The 21,156-nt window shown below is 36.7% G+C and overlaps 1 protein-coding gene across 3 annotated transcripts in view; it reads right to left on the minus strand.

The window, feature by feature from the left end:
* ETFA (electron transfer flavoprotein subunit alpha) overlaps positions 1-21,156 on the minus strand; it is an 83,004-nt gene that overhangs the window by 14,606 nt on the left and 47,242 nt on the right. For all 3 annotated transcript variants that reach the window (XM_058736952.1, XM_058736950.1, XM_058736951.1), the window contains exon 10: positions 593-658. In XM_058736952.1, the coding sequence (XP_058592935.1) occupies positions 593-658 (66 nt within the window). The remainder of the gene's footprint in view (positions 1-592; positions 659-21,156) is intronic.

Below are 21,156 nucleotides of genomic sequence, written 5' to 3' on the forward strand. Positions count from 1 at the left end.
AAGCAGCAATTTAAAATCAAGTGTTTCCTCTACATCCTGTATTTTTAACAATTACTCAGATATTAAGATGCTCCAACTCCAAATGTGTCCGTCACACTTTAGTAACAGCCTGAGAAGAGGAGCTGTGCTGACATATGAGGGTGGGACTTTTAGGGGACCAGGGTAAAGCAGATAGAGAATCAGGGATGAGAAATCTTATAAACTAGTTAGATGATCAGAACCTCATCAAGCTGTTTTCACCCTAAATTTTCTATCCACTAATTTCAGAGCTGAAAGGGACCTCAGACATCATCAACCAACACCTGTGTTAGGCAAAGAACAGAGGTGCAGACAGGACACATCATGTGGTAAGCTAGTAGCAAAGCTGGGACTCAGGGTCACACTTTTTTTCCCTGACATGGCACTGCCTCTCCTACCAATGGTACACCTTCAATCAGTGAACAGCAGCTTGTACTTCTTTCAGTTCCTGAAAGAAATGTTAATCTAAATGGCTGAACTTACATACACTGTATAACTATATGGAAACAGAGTGAAACCAAAATTTTAAAATATAAAAATCTTTCTTTTAGGATCATTATTATTGTGTAGTTACCTTGCTGTCTTTCATCCCAGCTAAATGTTGAATGGCTCCAGATATTCCTACAGCAATATAAAGCTCCTGAAATAAAAGAGACCATTATCATTAATACATACTTATATATATTATATTGTATCTTCCACAGTATGTGCTATTAGCAATTCAGGTCTCAGACTGAAGATATTTTAAATAGAAAAGATGCAATATGTATTACTTAAATTATGCTTACCTCCTTCCCTGATCTCCCTAATCCATAGTCTTCTTTTTCCTCTGAATAATAAACATGTGGATAATGAGAATCTATGAGCATTAAATATGTGCCAACCACTATACTAAGCATTTTACATCACCTGTTTCACTTAATCTCACAATTTCCTGTGAGGTAGCACTTTTTGTCTAGGTTATTTATTTATTCATTCATTTACAGAAAGCGCGAGTAGAGGAAGGGCAAAGAGAATCCCAAGCAGGATCACACTGCCAGAGCAGAGCCAGACACAGGGCTTGAACTCCCGAAACCACGAGATCATGACCTGAGCCAAAACCAAGAGTCAGGCGCTTAACCGACTGAGCCACTCAGGCGTCCCTGGGCTACTTTTAGATAATCACACTTTAACTCATCATTCTGTATATATCCATTCACAATATACACACAATGTACATTAACATATAAACACATACTAAAATATATTTTGACTTATTTGTCTGGCTTCTCATAAAAAAAATTTGTTAAAAATGATCATTAGGATATATTTATTAGACTTCATATTCAGAAAAACCAAAACTACAAATCAGCCTCAAGAGGTTCTAACAGACACATATGCATGTGTACATGCACACACAGTCTCCCTAAGTAAGGAATATAAACTTCTTGAAGGCATAGGTGTAACCTTTGTATTTCTAGCACTTAATAAAAGGGCCCCCAGACTGTAGTTTCTAAGTAAATGTTGATGACAGTATTTGTGCCTCCTCCTAACCCTTCATCCCTAGTAATAACTGAAGTAACAAAGAAAATGATAACTGACTATTGCTCTCTGTCCCCTTATCTAAAAAATTTAAAGTGTCCATGTTTGAAAATTAAAACTATCATGGAAAACCAATTTAATCAGTGCTTAATTAAAAGAGCTTAGCTGCTCCATTCTATCTATTGGATATAATTAAAGCTTTAACTGAAAAGCTTTTCCCCACACCTAAACTGAACTAGCAAGTCCTACCTTGGGTAGGGGGGTTCACCCACTATGTAAACAGATTGACACTACGGTTTCATCACAACTGACAGTAAAGACTCTCCTCAATATGATTAAGGTGGAAGGCACTGAAGGTGGCTTTTTATTTTTATATGTTTTATTACTGGGTAGATACTTCAAAGTCAATGACAGTGTCAGGTGGTCCCACCCTGTTCTGCACTGCTTATGATCTAATTTAATAACTGCTCACTCCAAAATGTGACAGCATTTCAACTAAGATCTGAGAATAGGGATTTTTCATAATACCTAAGCATGTGTGGTATGTGGCTGGATACAAGCCAATTTCTCCCTCTCTCAGTTTCCCCAATTGCAAACAGAAGGGGTACAGCCCCAACACTAGAGCTTCTTAAAAAAGCTCCACAGGATACTCTAATGTGCAGCCAGAGCTAAGAACTACTAGAATAGATGATCCATAAGCTCTTATGCAGCTTGAAATCTATTAACTCTTTCCAGCAGGACCAGGCCAGGGGATGGTATATCCCCCGGGTCTTATCTTTAAAGGCATAAATTGTCCAACTGCTTCTAGAGCAGCAAGGTACCACTGTGTACCCTGTAAAAGGAAACAACTTAATCCCTAAAGTAAGTTAAATCATCTAAAAATCATGTGGGCTTGTTTCCCAATTCAACTTGCTCTATAAAGATAAGTAAGTGCAATTTGGCCTAAAAGACTGTCTTAGGCTGCAGGAAGTAAAATGTATGGGAAAGGATAAAAAACAATCCCAATCCCAGCAATCTATCTATACAGATAGATACAGATATAGATATAGATGAGATACATACATCTCATATATATGTGATGTATATATCTCATCTATATATATATAATACATGATCAGGCATGGAGTGGTCAACAAGCTTCTTTTCTTTGAAAAAGCACCACTTTTTTATTTAAGATTTACAGGTAACTTCAAATGATAATTTTAACACCAGTTTATTTTGACTAGCATTTTTTTCACAAAAGATCATTCATTAAATTGTTAATCAAAATACACTTACTAATAAATCTCACATTCAGAAAAACCAGGACAATAAGATTTATAAAGCAAGTTATTTAGAAAGACAAACGTACAAATAGAAAACTGTCTCACTAACCACTCTTCCAAGTGTATTCTCAAAGCAAGCATTGTAAAGGATCAATAGTTCTGTAAATGAGTCCTTCTAACATACATGTCTACATTAAAATTCAACAAGTCTTAAAAGCTTCTCCATTTGCATCATAAAATGCTAATAAAAAATGATCATCCTGGCAGTAAACATCTACATAAATATAAATGAAATCTACTTTAAACCCCATGAGATATGAATACCATTGACTTTAACCATAAATGTCACTAAGGAAATAAAAGATTCTGGGCCAAAGCAAACCAAGGGGCCATTCCTGCCTCTCTGACCAGTATAAGTGGTCCAAATAGGTTCACATGACCAACGGGACCTTATTTTACTGTCTTACAAACATGGTTCTCTGAATAAATATAAAAGCATTGAAATAATAACCAGAAAGAGTCCTGGGATTTGGGCTTCTGTTCTGAGATCTGATAGCTCTCTGAGGCAGGAAGAGAGACTTTTTTCTTCTTTTTTAAAAAACATGTACAGGCAATTAGACTATTATCTTAGGATGCTTCCTCATGGCTCAGAAAGCATTTCTGTATTTCAATAATAATAATTAGTATGTATAAAACTCTCCACAGATGCTAATTTATGGAGCACTTTAGACACTGCTTCACAACATAACAAGGCAATCCCTGCCCTGAAGCACTTTCCTTCTAAAATCAGATAGTAAGTAAGATAGTTTGGAGAGAAAATGAGAGGTGACTTGGAGGGAAGAACAGCAATTAAGGGTTCAAAAAAAGGTAGGATTAAAGAAAGGAACAGGGGTGCCTGGGTGGCGCAGTCGGTTAAGCGTCCGACTTCAGCCAGGTCACGATCTCGCGGTCCGTGAGTTCGAGCCCCGCGTCAGGCTCTGGGCTGATGGCTCGGAGCCTGGAGCCTGTTTCCCATTCTGTGTCTCCCTCTCTCTCTGCCCCTCCCCCGTTCATGCTCTGTCTCTCTCTGTCCCAAAAATAAATAAAAAATGTTGAAAAAAAAATTTAAAAAAAAAAAAAAAAAGAAAGGAACAGACACAGAAGTAGGGAGGGGTAGTTCTGGAGATAAAATCCTAGCAGCCTTAACAAAGGGAGAGAATCTAGAAGTGAAACTAGATCAACCTACATGAGCTGGCAGCAGTTTGGGATGGTCATTCTGCAAATGAAGAATGGGGATGGGACTGTGGGAAAAAAGAAAGCCACCAGGGTGGTAAGAGGACCAGAGGTTATTCTGCAATAGAAAGAAGGGATAGCATTCACTTCAACAGAAACAAGGACCAGTAGGAGAAAGCACAAATTACTCTTCTCTTGTCAAAACCTAAAAAAGACTACAGCTACAGGCTCAACAAAAGAATTCAGGGGCAGGGCTCTAAAATACCTTACAGTGGGCTGAGATGAAAACAGGAATAGGGCTTGGAAAGTGCTGCATCCAGTGTGGTTTAACAAAGGTTTACAAGAGGAGTATATCACTATGATTAAGAACCTAGGCTCTAGAATTTCATTGCCTAGGTTTAAATTCCAGTTCAGCCACCTGGTAGACCCGTGACTGTGGGCCAGTATTTAGCCTCTATGCCTCAGCTTGCTCACCTGAAAAACTGGAATTATAAGAACCCTACTTCAAAGGGTACTGTGAGGCTTCAGTCCTTGGCATAGTATCTAGTTTCCCAAGACACTGATGTGCCTTCAGGTATGCTCACATATTGATTTTCTCAGCCCACTCATTGGCCAGGTGGGCTCCTGAGGTAATCTCAAGGCTACTACGTACAGCTGAGCAACTATGTACTATATACTATGTACTATGTACACAGAACAGCTCTGGAGGGAGCCATCACTTATATCACAGCCATTACAGAACTGCATATTTATTACAATAATTTTCCAACAGATGGCAGTAAAGTAACTTGAGAAAGGGGTACTTTTCTCATAATTCATACAAAAAAGTTGTATAGACTAGAAGCACAGGGAAGCCAAAATTCTCTGTGGTACAAATACTGTAATTTTCTAAGTATGCCATAACAGGAAAAAGTTGAGAGACTAAAAAGTTGAGAGTTAACTATGACTTCATAGTTGTTGATACTGCTGTTATACTTTATAGGGGCTATAAAGACAACTATGATTCTTTGTCCCATGTCCTCAAGAAGCTCACAGTCTAGTAAAGTAATAAAAATCTATAATCCAAGCTAAGGGAAAAAACATCAAAGTATGACAGAGCTCTGGTCTCTTGTGCAAATGCTTTCAGTATCTGCCACTGAGAAATGAAAAGGTCAGGGGATGACACTGCTCTGTAGTCAATTCTATCTTCTGCCCACCAGGAGCCCACTTTTGCAGCTTATCCCATCTACTCTGGCTCCCTTAGTCCTTCAGACAAAATAAGCTATTAAATGCAGGTTTTACTGGTCCTAGCTTACTGATAAACCTGCATGTCTGATAAACAGAAAGATGACTACAATGTAGTCTTAAAATACTTTTACAGAAATCTAACCAACCTGTGGAATCAACATGGCCAGAATATTCTCTGGTAGATTATTTGAATTTCAGTTACTTTCTTCAGAAAGAATGTACTAACATCACTCCTGCTTAACCCAAACCTTGTGCAGGAAACCTGGAATTCAAGGGGTGTTATCTGAGTCCTACTCTCCAGGGGATTTTAGTGCAGAAGCTAAGGAGAAAGTGGTCTTTGACTTACACATTGTGATTTTTGTCTAACGCCAATTTTTGTCTAATGTTGTTAAATCCAAAAAAGATAGTGTGAGCCACATATTTAATTTTAAAATTTCTATTAGCCACATTAAATAAAGTAAAAAACAGGTGAAATTAATTTTAATAATAATCTCAATTCAGACTAATTTACATTTCATGTGTCCAATAGCCACATGTAGTTTAGTGGTTACCGTACTGGATAGCACAGATCCAAGATAATTTTAGAATAAGCTAAAGAACTTTCTTGTACACTCTACAAAGGTACTGTAGCACATGGTCTGAAAGGAGAGCTACAGATAAAACGACTTTAGTTTCACGTGTCTGCTTTGCTTGCATTGGCTGAGAATAAGAGCATTTATAGGTTGTTTTAAACTTTGAAAGAGAAAGAAAAGGAAAGTCAGTAGTATAACAAAGCTGAAGACCAGCATGAGAGGCATCAAGATTAAACAAAAGAGCAGCCAATAGTGTCATAAATGATGACAAAAGTCCATCAAATTTCAGGTAGTGTGGACTATTACAGGAAAACCAAAAGCACACGAAAACTACTGGCTTAATACAGTTAATTTTTATTCTGAAAAGAAGCTATCAAGTTTTGTCCTCTCATAAGTAATATATTTCTTAAAACTCTAGAAGGACCTAAAAAATCTATCCTTAAAAACTCATACTTTTCCAAAAAAAAAGTATCTAAATAATCTGAATTTTTTTTTCAACTTTTTTTTTTTTTTTTTTTTTTTTTATTATTTTTGGGACAGAGGGAGACAGAGCATGAACGGGGGAGGGGCAGAGAGAGAGGGAGACACAGAATCGGAAACAGGCTCCAGGCTCCGAGCCATCAGCCCAGAGCCTGACGCGAGGCTCGAACTCACGGACCGCAAGATCGTGACCTGGCTGAAGTCGGACGCTTAACCGACTGCGCCATCCAGGCGCCCCAATAATCTGAATTTTTAAAAAAATGTTTAAATAGAAATTTAAAAATACTTGGAACAAGGGGAGCTTGGGTGGCTCAGTCAGCTGAGCACCTGACTCTTAAAATTTCTTTTCTTTAATGCTTATTTTTGAGAGACAGCACAAGTGGAGGAGGGCAGAGAGAGAGAGAGAGAGAGAGGGAGATTTCAAGGCAGGCTCTAGGCTATCAGCACAGAGCAGGATGCTGGGCTCAAACCCATGAACCATGAGATCATGACCTGAGCTGAAGTTGGACGCTTAACCGACTGAGCCACCCAGGTGCCCCACACCTGACTCTTCATTTCAGTTCAGGTCATGATCTCATGGTTCATGAGTTCAAGCCCTGTATCAGCCTCTGCACTGACAGCAGGGAGACTGCTTGGGATTCTCTCTTTCCCTTCCCCACTCTCTTTCCCTCTCAAAACAAATAAATAAAATAAACACACACACACACACACACACACACACACACACACACACACACACAAAATACTTGGAACAAAACACCAAAAAAGGGCAAAGTATATTAGCACCTGTAGGATGTAGCTAAAGTAATACAAAAAAACAAAAACAAAAAACAATTTATAACTTAAAAAATGTTTTATATTAGGAAACAAGGATGATAGAAAATTAACGAGCTAAGATCTCAACTCAAGAAAGTTGAAATGCATAAGTACACAACACAAAACCACTACATTTATTCAATCACTAATATAACTAAATAAGAAAGATCAGGGAGAGATGGGTTCAGATCTTAACTCTTCCCTACCATCTGTTTTCAGGCAAATTATTTAACCTCTCAAAATCTCAATCCCCTCATGTGCAAAATGGAGATAAATAACTACAGCTAATACAACTGTTGTGATTATTAAATAACACAGTGCATGTATAGTGTTCAAAATATGTTTGGTGTTATTATTAATGTTATTACTAAATGATCACTAAATCTCTAAAGTAGAAGGCAAAGGACAGCCAACTATTATCTAAATTCCACTTTACTTTTTATTATTTTTTTTATTTTGAGAGAGAGAGAGTGGGGGAGAGGGGCAGAGAGAGAGAGAGAGAGAGTCTCAGGCAGGCTCCATGCGCAGCATGGAACCCGACGCAGGGCTCAATCCCATGACACTGGGATCATGCTCTGAGTCAAAATCAAGAGTCAATTGACTCAGACACCCAGGCACCCCTAAATTCCACTTTAAAGCGGCAACTACCAGCATCTCAAGGAAGTTATTAATTTGATACAATTCTTCTGGGATAATGTATTGGAAAAATTTCTTTTCATTGATACCTATTAGTTTCTTTATTGCATTTAGCACTAGCTGTAAAGCTAGAAATTCGCCCAACTTCCTAGACTGGTTTAGAAAGTTGGGGTAAATTTCTTTGCAAAATTCGAACACAATCTTAATATAGAGAGATACATTCCCCAGTTTCGATACCAAGACCCATATTGGCTATGTAAAACATATATATATGAAATTGAAATTACATGAGTTTTATGACATAAACTCATACATTCACTTTTTCCTGGAATTGGGCAGTATTCTGCCTATAGCAACTTCAGATCTACTTTACTTTAAAAAAGTAGAAAGGAAAGGTGTAAACATTTACTTTTTTGTTTATACAAAATAAGAATACATTAGTTTAATTAGAAGCTTTCAGAGCAGAGAAGCTGAGCCAACATTGCTTCATCTCTTTATTTTTTTTAAGCAAATTAAAAATAATTTTTTAAAAATCTTTATTTATTTTTGAGAGAGTCAGTGTGCCAAGGGGGGAGGAACAGAGAGAGAGGGAGACACAGAATCCAAAGCAGGCTCCAGGCTCTGAGTTGTCAGCACAGAGACCAACACGGGGCTCAAACTCACGCACTGCAAGTTCATGACGGGAGCCAAAGTCGGACGCTCAACCTATTGAGCCACAAAGGCACCCTTGCTTCATCTCTTTAAAAATCAGGTTTAAAACTTCTTTTCTACCAACAGTCTCCTTTTCCAGAGCTAGGGAAGGAACATAAAAGCAATTCTAGAGTTCAGAGATCCAATATTACGTGCTCAAAAACAATACCCCTCAGACTGTCGCAGACAGGACAACAGTTTTACAAGATAACAAATGCTTTCTCAACCTTCTTATTTAGAAGACTACAGAAGCATTACCTTAAACAGCAACTGTTACAGCTAAAACACAACACACAAACAGAGGACAAATGCCATGTTAGGAATTAAATGGAATTTATCATAGCAAATAATGAATATCTCTGAGAAGTAGATTCACCAAACTATATTTTCTAATTACTGCAAGTCTCCTGTGCATTAATATTGCTGTATTTCATCCTGTTGCTCATTTAAAAGGCCAAACTATTTCCTCTGTTTGCCAAATTGTGTTAAGCTTCTTTTCTTTTTGGAAGAGGCTCCAAAACACAAGGCACAACTATCTATGGGTCTTTTCTCCAACAGTTCTCTGCCTATATTATGAAGTTCTCAGGCAGGATTATGGCTAAACTAAGTTTTAACATGAATGGAGGACATTACCCATACTCTTGGTTTAAAGCTGAAGGTATGTCCCAGCCATTAGACAATGCTCCTATACTAGGACTACCTCAGGTTTTATCAGGAGTCAAGATGGTATACTAATCATTAGAGTTCCATGGTGTACTTTACATACATTGTCTCACTTAACTATAACAATAACTCTATGGGATAGAAATTATTCCTACTTTAGGGGCACCTGGGTGGCTCAGTCGGTTAAGCATCTGACTTCGGCTCAGGTCATGATCTCGTGGTTCACGAGTTCGAGCCCCACATCAGGCTCTGTGCTGACAGCTCAGAGCCTGGAGCCTGCTTCAGATTCTATATCTCCCTCTCTCCCTCCCCTACTCACACTCTTCCTCAAAAATAAATGAACATTTAAACAAATTTTTTTAATAAAAAAATTTTTAAAAAGTATTCCCATTTTATAGAAGAGAAAGCACAGGCTCAGGCAGGCTTGGTGTGTTGTTGAAGGTTATACATATAGTGTACCTATAAAAGGCCAGCTTCTTGACCCAAGTACTTTAATATTAAATTCAGTACATTTTCTACTACACCACAAATAACTGAATATTATGACAGTACTGGTAATATGCTTCAACTGAAGCCACTAGTCTATAAAAGTGCAGTGAGCATATTTACCTTAGAGAAAAAACACTAACACAAGATGAGATGAAATGAACAGCTAACTTATATATAAACTTAAGTTATATATAAACTGAAGTTTATATACAAAAAAGTACTATCAATTTTAGCTAACAATTTTTATCCCATGTTATTAAAGATATCAGTTAGTACAACAGCTATAAGTTTCATATTCTGAGAAGGGACATAAGCTACATCTTTTACATTCCTCTCTCTACCAACCACTTGCATGTCAATTGGAATTTGCAGGCCCTCCATAAACACAGACTAGCTACAAGTCCGTCAGAGACTGACTCACAGAAGAGGCAAGAGTTGGAAATTATTTAATTGTTGTTGACAATGTTTATACAACATGTACTAAAAACTAGCCAATACTTTCAGATAAAAACTTTGATCCAGTTTTCAATGAAGTCAGTATCTGGTTCTAAATAACCTAATGGGAAAGGCCTAGAAGCAAAGCCAGAAAGCCCATTTAGGAAAAAAAAGTAACAGTCTTCATGTAGCCTCTGAAGGAAGGTTCCTCACATGAATGTGATGGACTTGGTGTTTACCAGGCACAGAATATATAGCTTGGATTTTTTAGACAAAGATTCTTTGAAATCCTAAATTCATCTTTAGACATAAGTACTTCTATATTCTTTCTCCTGGCCCACCTTTTCTCCCCAGAAGAAGCCAAGTAAATGTCTTCTTCACAACAGCTTAGTTACAATGTGTCCAAAGCAGATGACAAATTATACCACTAGCATATACTTCATTATACACCTATTTAGTTCAAAATATAAATTTAATAACCCATTTGCTCAAATGCAAAGTTAAAAGATTTTTTTTAGAAAATAAGAACATCAACTGCATTGTGACTTGCAATGCAAGTTTAAACATAAGCCAGAAAAAGTGAATATTATTATATACTTTACTAAAATTATTCAGGTGATTAATTTACATTGAAATATTTGGGTATATGCCATCAAAACACTTAGATATACAATCAGTCTATTACAGACCTTTGCATTTTAGCAGGTCAGGTAAGAAATCTGACTATAAAACTTTTTGTCAGCAAGGTTTTAGTTGATCTAAGTCAGAACATGCTAAATTATATATACATACATAGAATTTGGGAGTAGTAAGGCATCTCTAAGATTATCTATGTAATCACTTTATTGTATCAATGAAAAAATTGAGGTCCACAAAACAGAGATGGCACTAGAACCTGACCTCCAGGCAGTATTCTTTTCACTTACCAAGCTGCCGCTTTCCTAAAACTACTAAGAAGAGTTAGGCCATTGCTTCTGCACAGCATTTCTTGATCTTTACTCTAAAATTCTTAAGGTAACTTCTATGCCAAGGACCTCATGAGAGCTATAAAGTAACCAGAGGAAAACAGTTTGAAGGTTCCTCAAAAAGCTAAACACAGAATTACCATATGACCCAGCAATCCTACTCTTAGATGTATACTCAAAACAACTAAAAACAGACTCAAACAGATACTTGTATGTGAATGTTCATAGCAGCATTATTCACAATAGGCAAAAGGTGAAAACAAACCAACCTAATACCCACCAGCAGATAAATGGATAAACAAAATGTTCATGGAAGATTACTGGAATATTTTTCAGCCATAGAAAGAAATGAAATTCTAATACATGCTACAACATAAATGAAATCTGAAATCATGCTAAATGAAATAAGACACAAAAGGGCAAATATTATATGATTCCACCTCCTTGAAATACCTAGCATAGGCAAGAATCACAGAGACATAAAGTACACAGAGATTACCAGAAACAGGGGTGGGGGCTAGGCAATGGAGAGTTACCGCTTAATGGGTATACAGTTTCAGTTTGGGGTGATGAAAATTTTAGACAATAGATAGTGGTGATGGTTACATGACACTGTAAATGTAATTAATACCACTGAATTGTACACTCAAAAATGGTTGAAATGGCAGATTTTATTAGATTTTATACCATAATAAAAAAGTTATTAGAAAGTTATCACCTTGACAGAAGCCTTCACATAATTCTCCATCTTCAAAAAACTTAAGTTCTAGAATCTTGTGGTCTTGACAATTATAAAAAATAAATAGTTCACATAATGTTAAAGAAATATAATAGGGGAAACCAAGTACAAGATTTATAGGAATTCTCTGTAGTTTCTTTGCAAATTTTCTGTAAAGCTAAAACTGTTCTAAAAAGTAAAATTTAGGGGCGCCTGGGTAGCTCAGTTGGTTAAGTGCCTGACTTCAGCTCAGGTCATGATCTTGTGGTTTGTGGGTTTGAAACCCACATCAGGCTCTGTGTTGACAGCTCAGAGCCTGGTGCCTACTTCAGATTCTGTGTCTCCCTCTCTCTCTCTGTCCCTCCCCTGCTCACACTGTCTCTCTCTCAAAAATAAGTAAACGTTAAAAAAAATTTTTTTAAGATAAAAAAAAAGCAACCAGAGTTGTAAAGTTCAGCCCAAGTTACACAAAGACTCTTTGAAGTACTTTCTAAAGTTATAAGACTTTTAGTGGCACTAATAATATGGAAAAATAAAGTACCTGTAAGAAAATAATAAATTTACTATTCATCCAACCTAACCAGAGACCCTCTAAGTAACCTCACTTCAAGGAAATGGAGGGGACGCCTGAGTGGTTCAGTCGGTTACACATCTGACTCTTGGTTTTCGGCTCAGGTCATGATCTCACTGAGATTGAGCCCCATGTTGGGCTCTGCACTGACAGCTCAGAGCCTGCTTGGGATTCTCTCTCTCTCTGCCCCTCCCCAGCTCATGCACATGCTCTCTCTAAAATAAACTTTAAAAAAACAAAAAAGGAAATGGAATACATTCTTCTGTCCCAAACACCATTTCCCAAATTCCTTTTCAGACTAAGTTCAGTTAATATTAATATAGAATGATATTAGATTAAGTCATTCAAATGTTCTTTTATACAAGATTTTAGTGCTCAATTATCTTTGGCCCTAAAGTGAACACAAGGACAGAAGTATGTATGCTAAATGATCAATTCTCCATTTTATTTAATTTACAATGTCTTATGTTCTCTGACATTTGTGTGCATGTTTATCACATCTGAAACTATACATGAGAAAATAAATTAGCTTTTACATGAAAGAACCAAAAATACAATTAGAATAAAAATAGAAATTTAGAATAGTTTTATTCTTTTCAAGTTAGCACACAAAGATAGCTACAACAAAGCAACAAAGATCTGTCTACTCTTATTGATTTTCATGCCAGTTGTTAAATTAGATTGACTGCCTACAAGACATGTCAGTTTATCATAACAGTGGCATGCTTTTAAAGTTATACATGTAAAAAGAGCTCAAGACTCTCCAAAAGTTAAAAATTTCAACCTCATATATAAAATAGTAATGAATAAAAAACTTCACTGATCTTGGTCTTTGGGAATAAATGTTTAAAGAAATCAGTCTAATAAAAATCAGAAAATAAGCTAAGAAAATAAATCAAAGCTATAATTTGAACTCAAAGATGTAATTAGAACTAATTTTTACCAATTAAGTTTTTAACTGTTGCACAACTGAACAATTTATACATATTAACCTCAGTTTATAAATTCTACAACTTCTCCTTTGTCATTTTAAGCTTCACTGTAAGGACTCTGATCATCCTGGCCACGTAATTACCTTTAAGAAGCATGCTTAGGGTGTTTTCTGGACTGCAGGTCCATACAGCATTTCTCTTTGCCCTCTTGGGAATAGAACATCAATTGCTTTCAGCTAAATGCACTCACATATGAATATTTTAGTACAATTTAATGCTTCTATACCAACCCCAAAGGAATAGAGCATCAATTTGTGAACACAGTTCTCTTGGAGTTAAAAGCCAAGCTGGATAATGCAGTATGAAAGGGCTTGTCAATCTTTAGCTTTTTAGCAAGTCAGAAAAGCAGTCCATAAATTCAGTCCCAGCTGTATACAAATAACTCTACATAAAGTTTGCTCCTACACAGACTTTTTCAGCATAAGTGTATTTCCAAAAAAGAACCCCCAAAACAAAATTTCTTGTTTTGGTAAATTCCCCCAAACTGCTTCTTCACCTAGTAACTATTCCCCTACTCTCAGAGTTATAAACAGACCACTGATCTGTTAGTAAAATACCAAAATACAAAGTAATCTACTTCCACTAAGAAGTTGCACTAAGTGTAAAAACATATTTCCCTGGCAGTAGATAACAGATTCTTTAATGATTGCAATAAGCCTATATGTTTGGATGGATAGGACGTAAAGTCAAACAGAGCTTCTAAAAGGCAATTCAGAGAAAAACGTAAAATGGGAAGTACCAATAAATATGCCAAGCCTTAAAAAGCCAAATTAAATTCTAGTCATAGTTTAAGTCTGACACTCTACTAAGCTCAACAAATATTAATTAATGTCCTAACAAAATCCAATGAGACTGCCAAATATGAGTTATAGAAATAAGATTTCAATATCTGTTCATGATTTCAAAACAAAAGATCTCTTAGCAAACAAGGATTTATAATTATAAAAATATGGCTATTTTTATACTTCTATACTTTTATAACACTTGTACTATATGTGAGGTATGGTTTTAAGTGTTTTACATATTACTTATTCTATCTTTACTATTTACCATGAGATAGAGACTATTATCACCATTATACAGTTGAGAAAACTGTGGTACACAGAAGTGATTTGTCCAAGGTTATACAAGCAAGCAAGCAAGTAAACAATAATTATATGACACTATTATAGAAAACTTCTGTTTCTTGTTTTTCTTAATCTGATAAAACAGATAGCAAACATCATACCTAGTGGTGAAACCTAGAAGAAATTCCTGGAAAATAAGGGACAGGGTATTTACTATCACCACTTCTATTAACAATGTCCAGGTTAATAGCTGACACAGCACCAAAAAAAAAAAAAAAAAAAAAAAAAAAATCAAACAAAAGGATAAGACAAAATTTCATTATTTCCAGAAGACAAGACATGACTATGCATGTACAACACCCAAGAATCTACAGACAAATTAATGAAAGCAATATATAAACATCAATTGCATTCCTTATTTATCTGTATACATTTATAAAGAAATTATAAAACTATTTGAATGGAGAAATAAAATCATGGTGTTGTATAGAAGACAAAATATTGCAAAGATGTCAACTCACCCCAATTAAATCTATGCATCCATAAGTTCACTTGAATTTTTGCTGCCTGAATATTTGTTACAACTTGTACTTTTTAAATATAGAACTCACTATTCAAATAAATTTTTTTACAGAATAATAATGAATTTGCATGAGTGCACATGTAAAGTGTTTAAGAATCTCATAGAGACTTTTGTGTCCACTCAACAGTTGTATCTCAGCTATTTGACAGGATCGTATCTTATGTTCACACTGTATAACTACAATTAATGGGAACACAAAGAGATACCCATTTTGAGATTTTTTTTAATCTTGTTGCTTACCTGGCTTTGGACAATGATTCACAGCATCTATTTCTGGAGTCTTAGGAGACAAGAAAACTGTCCATCACCTCTCAGCATCTGAATGTGAGCCCCTTTACCAACTCCTCCCATGCACCCTGACTCACCACTGAATTTTCCTAATTCTCATGACCAAATCTCACCTGGGCAAGTCCTCAATCAGTATATTATATGGTGTTGGTTATTAACTAAGAATTATTTGCCTTTAGCAAATCTTTCATTATTTACTCATATAACAATTCATACATGTTTGGAGCAATGCAGAAGAAATATTTGACACCATCCAGTATCACTGCCTTCTGTCCAGAAACATACTAAATAATGAGTTTAGTAAGTGTGAAACAAGTAAGTAATTGGTGTTTTAAATATATTATGTCGAAAACCTTGGTGAATTCTTATCATTTAAGGTTCTCTGAATTTTCAATAACTACACAATAGCAAGAATCACACTAAATTTGGGCAAAACAACCTACATTTCCAATCAAAACTTCAACTGTGGAGTTTGACAAACTAATTCTAAAACTGCAAGAGAAAGGCAGAGAGCCAAGAACAGCTAAGACCATTCTGGAGAAGAATGGGGAAAAAGGGATACTGCCCAACTACATAATTTTATTACTAAAGCTTTAGATACAGTACAGGTACAATGATAAACCACTGACTGACAGAACAGAACAGAGAGCCCAGAAATAGACTTGTGTGCTATATAAACTTGTAAGAAGTAACACTAGAGACCAGTGGAGGAGGAGATTAGTCATACAAGGAAAAAACTGAACACCTACTTCACACCAAACATCAAAATAAAACCAAGTAGAGGCGCCTAGGTGGTTCTGTCAGCTGGGCATCCGACTTCAGCTCAGGTCACGATCTCACAGTCCGTGAATTCAAGCCCCGTGTTGGGCTCTGTGCTGACCGCTCAGAGCCTGGAGCCTGCTTTGGATTCTATGTCTCCCTCTCTCTCTGCCCCTCCCCTGATCATGCTCTGTCTTTCTGTCTCAAAAATAAATAAAAACATTAACAAAATTTTTTTAATAAAAAATAAAATAAAACCAAGTAGATTATAAACTAAAATGTGAAAAGCAAATTTTAAAAGTTTTCAAAACACATACAGGTGAGTATCATAAGACCTTGTCTTAGGAAATATATTTTTTTAATGTTTATTTACTTTTGAGAGAGACAGACAGAGAACGAGCAGGGGAGGGGCAGAGAGAGAGGAAGACACACAATCCAAAGCAGGCTCCAGGCTCCGAGCTGTCAGCACAGAGCCCCATGCGGGGCTTGAACCCATGAACTGTGAGATCATGACCTGAGCCAAAGTCGAACGTTTAACCGACTGAGCCACCCAGCCACTCCAGGAAATACTTCTTTTTAAAAAAAATCTTTTTTTTTTTATAACATTTATTTGTTTTTGAGACAGAGAGAGACAGAGCATGAACGGGGGAGGGTCAGAGAGAGAGGAAGACACAGAATCTGAAACAGGCTCCAGGCTCTGAGCTGTCAGCAGAGCCCAACGCAGGGCTTGAACTCACGGACTGCGAGATCATGACCTGAGCTGAAGTCAGATGCTTAACTGACTGAGCCACCCAGGCGCCCCAAAATAGTTCTTAAACACAATACAGACAGTAGATACCAAAAAAGAAAACAGTAAGTTGAACCACATTAAAATTAAAAGCTTGTTTATCAAAAGATATAAAGAAAAGGAAAAGATGGCTAAAAACTGAGAGAACATATATGCGACATACATAACCAAAAGATTAGTATCCAAAAGATATTAAAAACTTCCAGAGTTGATAAGAACAATTCAATAGAAAAATGGGCAAAAAGATAGGAACAGGAAATTCAGAGAGGAAAAAAAAAACATTAATGGAATTTAGAATATAAAGATACCTCACTAGTATCAGGGAAAAGCAAATAAAAAACTGAGATTCATGCCCATTAGACTAGCAAAGCTTTTTTTAAAACAATTGTGGCAAAGTATACATAACATAAAATTTACCATTTTAATCACTGCTAAGCATAGTTCTGTGGCATTAAGTATACTTGCCTTGCCGTGCAAACCATCACTGCTATCTCCAGAACTACCATCTATCTCCAGAACCACAAAACTTTAAAAAACCAAAAATACCAAAGTTCAAAGAGGATGGGAGAAGGTAAGTTTTATAAACTGCTGGTAAGTGTAAACAGCCACTTTGGTGAACACTTCATTTCCGGTAATCAAGCAGTTTCACTCTCAGGCATACTTCTCTGGGGAAACATTAACATACAAGGAGCCAGAAGAATCTTCAAGGAACAGTATTTATAACAGCAGAAATTATAGACTACCTAAATAAGCATCCATTAGTAGGAAAATGGGTGAAGTGTGATATATTTATATAACAATACCATACATCAATGAAACACAAATGAAAAACCTTCACCTGAATTAAAATGGAAGAATCTCAAACATGAGACTTAAAAACATAAAGAACACATACAGTATGCTGTTGATATAATGTTTTCAAAACGTATACAAAACGATATTACCTATCAGTGTTTCTCAACTTTTTTACAACATGGCACACAGAAAATGGTACCATTTGTATGGTGCACTGGGCTACAAAACCAGCTAGTCATAATGTCTCCTGTTCCAAAGGCTGAGAGGATCAACATCTCGTCACACTTGTAAATCATTCATAGTACTCAAGTTGAAAAGTTCAGCTACAGACTGTTTAGGGAACTGTAGATACACAGTAAAAGTGAGATGTATGAAATCACCATCATCAAATTTAGGGTAATGGTTACTTTTTGAGAGAAGGGAAGCATATATATTAAAGAAAGAGTACACAGGGGTTTCAAGTATTATAATATTTTTTAATTTAGTAGTAAAAACAAAGGTGTTTACTATATTATTTTTATATATGCCTATTTTAAAAATGAATAGAAAAGAATGGGAAGCAAAGTGGATTTAGCAAATGTAAGCTACTTTTTTAAGCTTAGCCTGACAAGAGAGATGAAATGGGTGATAACTTAGTGGGGAAAAGAGGCTGTTGGGAAGACAAAGGATTTTTTTTTTTTAACTTTTTAAAAAATTTTTTGAGAGACAGAGAGAGACAGAGCGTGAGCAGGGGAGGGGCAGACAGAGAGGGAGACACAGAATCCAAAGCAGGCTCTGAGCTGTAAGCACAGAACCCAATGCAGGGCTCAAACTCACGAATGTAAGATCATGAGCTGAACCAAAGTCTGATGGTCAGCTGACTGCACCACCCAGGAGCCCTGAATTTTCTTTTTTAAGATTATAAAAAGGAGGGGCGCCTGGGTGGCTCAGTCTATTAAGCATCCAGCTCATGATTTCAGCTCGTCATGATCTCACAGTTTGTGGGTTTGAGCACCACATGGGGCTCTGAGCTGACAGGCAGAGCCTGTTTGGGATTCTCTTTCTTGCTCTCTCTGCCCCTTCTGACCCCCTCTCTCAAAAATGAATAAAAATTAAAAAAAAAAAAAGATTATGAAAATGAGCCAGTAGAGACAGAGAGGTTCTGAATCCAGAGCATGGGAGTAAATAATGGACTATCCTGAAGGAGGTAGGAATTTATGGAATCAAAGGACAGGTTAGAGAGATTAGCATTAAATTAGAAAGGGCTCACCTCTTTCTTTGATGTATAAAGGTAAGTTGTATTGTTTTGCTTTTATAGGGAAAACAAGTTGACTTCTGAAGTAGAAGGAGAAAGATCAGTGCCTGAGAATAGGGGAAATAATACTAAATAAAGAGCTTGAAAAATTGGTACAACATAATATTGATATACACTAACAGAGGGCAAAATCAAAATTCATTTCAGGTAGATCTATTTGTGGAAAACTATATGAGGCTATGCAATCCAGTTTTTCATGGACAAGTGATTTTTTAAAATGTGCTCAGGGCTTTAGTTATTCTGCAGAGGGGCCATAGAGACCTTTTCAGGAAAAAGAGAAAGGAAAGGGCTATGTTAGCAGCCCTCTTGATTATACCACCCCACTTCATTTCCACTTTCCCTGCTACTCATGGGGCTTCCTGATAAGATTTCATCTGAAGAAGAGTTCTACAACTAAATCACTACTCTGAAATTTTATCCTGGGAAAACCACACCAGCAAGCCCCAAACCAAATAATTCTGGCTCCTTATAGAACTGTACCTAAAATATTAGGCAACTGGCTGACACTGAGGGACATTATTAAAAAAACACCCTATGAAACCACTGTCCTATTTATAGTAAAGGTATTGTTGAGGATGTTAATCAATAGTGTCCTCTTTATGAGGGCTCAAGGGATAAATCTCTCTCTCTGATCTTGATAACAGGCCAAGTTATGCTTCCCATGTGCAATTAGTTTATTTTTACCTTAGGGACACTGTAAATCAGGACACTGATCTTGTTTCCCAATATGAACCGGCTCCTAGAAAGCCTAGTGCCAAACTTACATACTAGCTCTAGCAAATGAACAGAATAAAATTTATTTGCTTACGTATCTCCAAACTCTATCTTCCACCTAAGTTATTCCAAGACCAAAATGCCACCCAGCACCTCCCTGCAAGAGACAAAAGGCAGAGTTTGGCTACATGTAGAGGGGTGGGGAACAGGAGTAAGAAAGCCCCAGCCCTGAGGTCTGGGTACAGAGGGCCTGCCTAAGACTGAGGCTAAATAAGAAGTGAGAGTTATTCCTTACTACAACCATGAGACTAAAGGCTAAAGAGCTATAGCAACTAAATGCAATACTTGACCCTAAACTGGATTCCATATGGAGATGGGACAGTAGTATAATGAAGGTTACTAAGCTAAATGATAAAGTTGGAATATCCCATTATAATACAGAAACTTGGAATTAGAATTTAAACTGACAAAATCTAAATATACTTTATACTTTGGTTATATAAAAAAATATTTCTTTCTTAGGAAATACACACTGAAATATCTAGGGGTCATGATGTTACTGTCGCATGTTCAGGGAAAATTTGTGTATATATGTGTATATACATATGTACTGTACTATTCTTTTTATTTATTTGTTTAATGTTTATTCACTTTTGAGAGACAGACAGAGCATGAGTGGGAGAGGAGCAGAGAGAAGAGAGGGAGACACAGAATCCGAAGCAGGCTCCAGGCTCTGAGCTGTCAACACAGAGCCTGACGCAGGGCTCAAACCCACCAACTGTGAGATCACGACCTGAGCCAAAGTTGGACGCTTAACCAACTGAACCACCCAGGCACCCCTATACTGTACTATTTTTAATTTTCAACTTTTTCTAAGTTTGAAATTACTTCCAAATATAAGGTTAATTAAAAAATAAAGAGGAATACAGAAGTCTTTGTTGCAACAGTAAGCTGAACCAGTGGTTCCCTATCCCTCGGTCTAAATTCTTAATTCTTGCAGGAAGCATGAATCCATAAACATGCAAGACACACACACACACACACACACACACACACACACACTCAATAATCTTCCATATCTATATGGTATAAACTGCTGTGAATGATAAAATAAAAATGTATTTAATAGTATAACTAAATTCATGGCATTTTCTGGGCATTTTACATTTTCTCAAATAATCAAAAACAAAAGTAAAAGTGTTTTGTGAGGATAACAAAATTTGCCTTTGTGTCCCCTTACCTGAATAGGGAACTTCTTACTATTTTCATCAGAGAGAACTGTGGTGATGCTTTCCATAGCTATACAAAATGGCAACAAAATAGAACACAGGATCTTCAAAGAATATAAAGTTGACTGGAATGTAAATAGAAAAAAACAAGCTTTAAAAGATTCAAGAGGCTTCGGGGCGCCCGGGTGGCTCAGTTGGTTAAGTGTCCAACTTTAGCTCAGGTCATGATCTCATGGTTTGTCGGTTCCAGCCCTGTGTCAGGCTCTGTGCTGACAGCTGGGAGCCTGGAGCCTGCTTCAGATTCTGTGTCTCCCTCTCTTTCTGTCCGTCCCCCGCTCAGGCTCTGTTGTGTATGTCTCTCTCAAAAATA

Source organism: Neofelis nebulosa, chromosome 7 (assembly GCF_028018385.1).
Source record: "Neofelis nebulosa isolate mNeoNeb1 chromosome 7, mNeoNeb1.pri, whole genome shotgun sequence".
In the NCBI taxonomy this organism is placed as follows: Eukaryota; Metazoa; Chordata; class Mammalia; order Carnivora; family Felidae; genus Neofelis; species Neofelis nebulosa.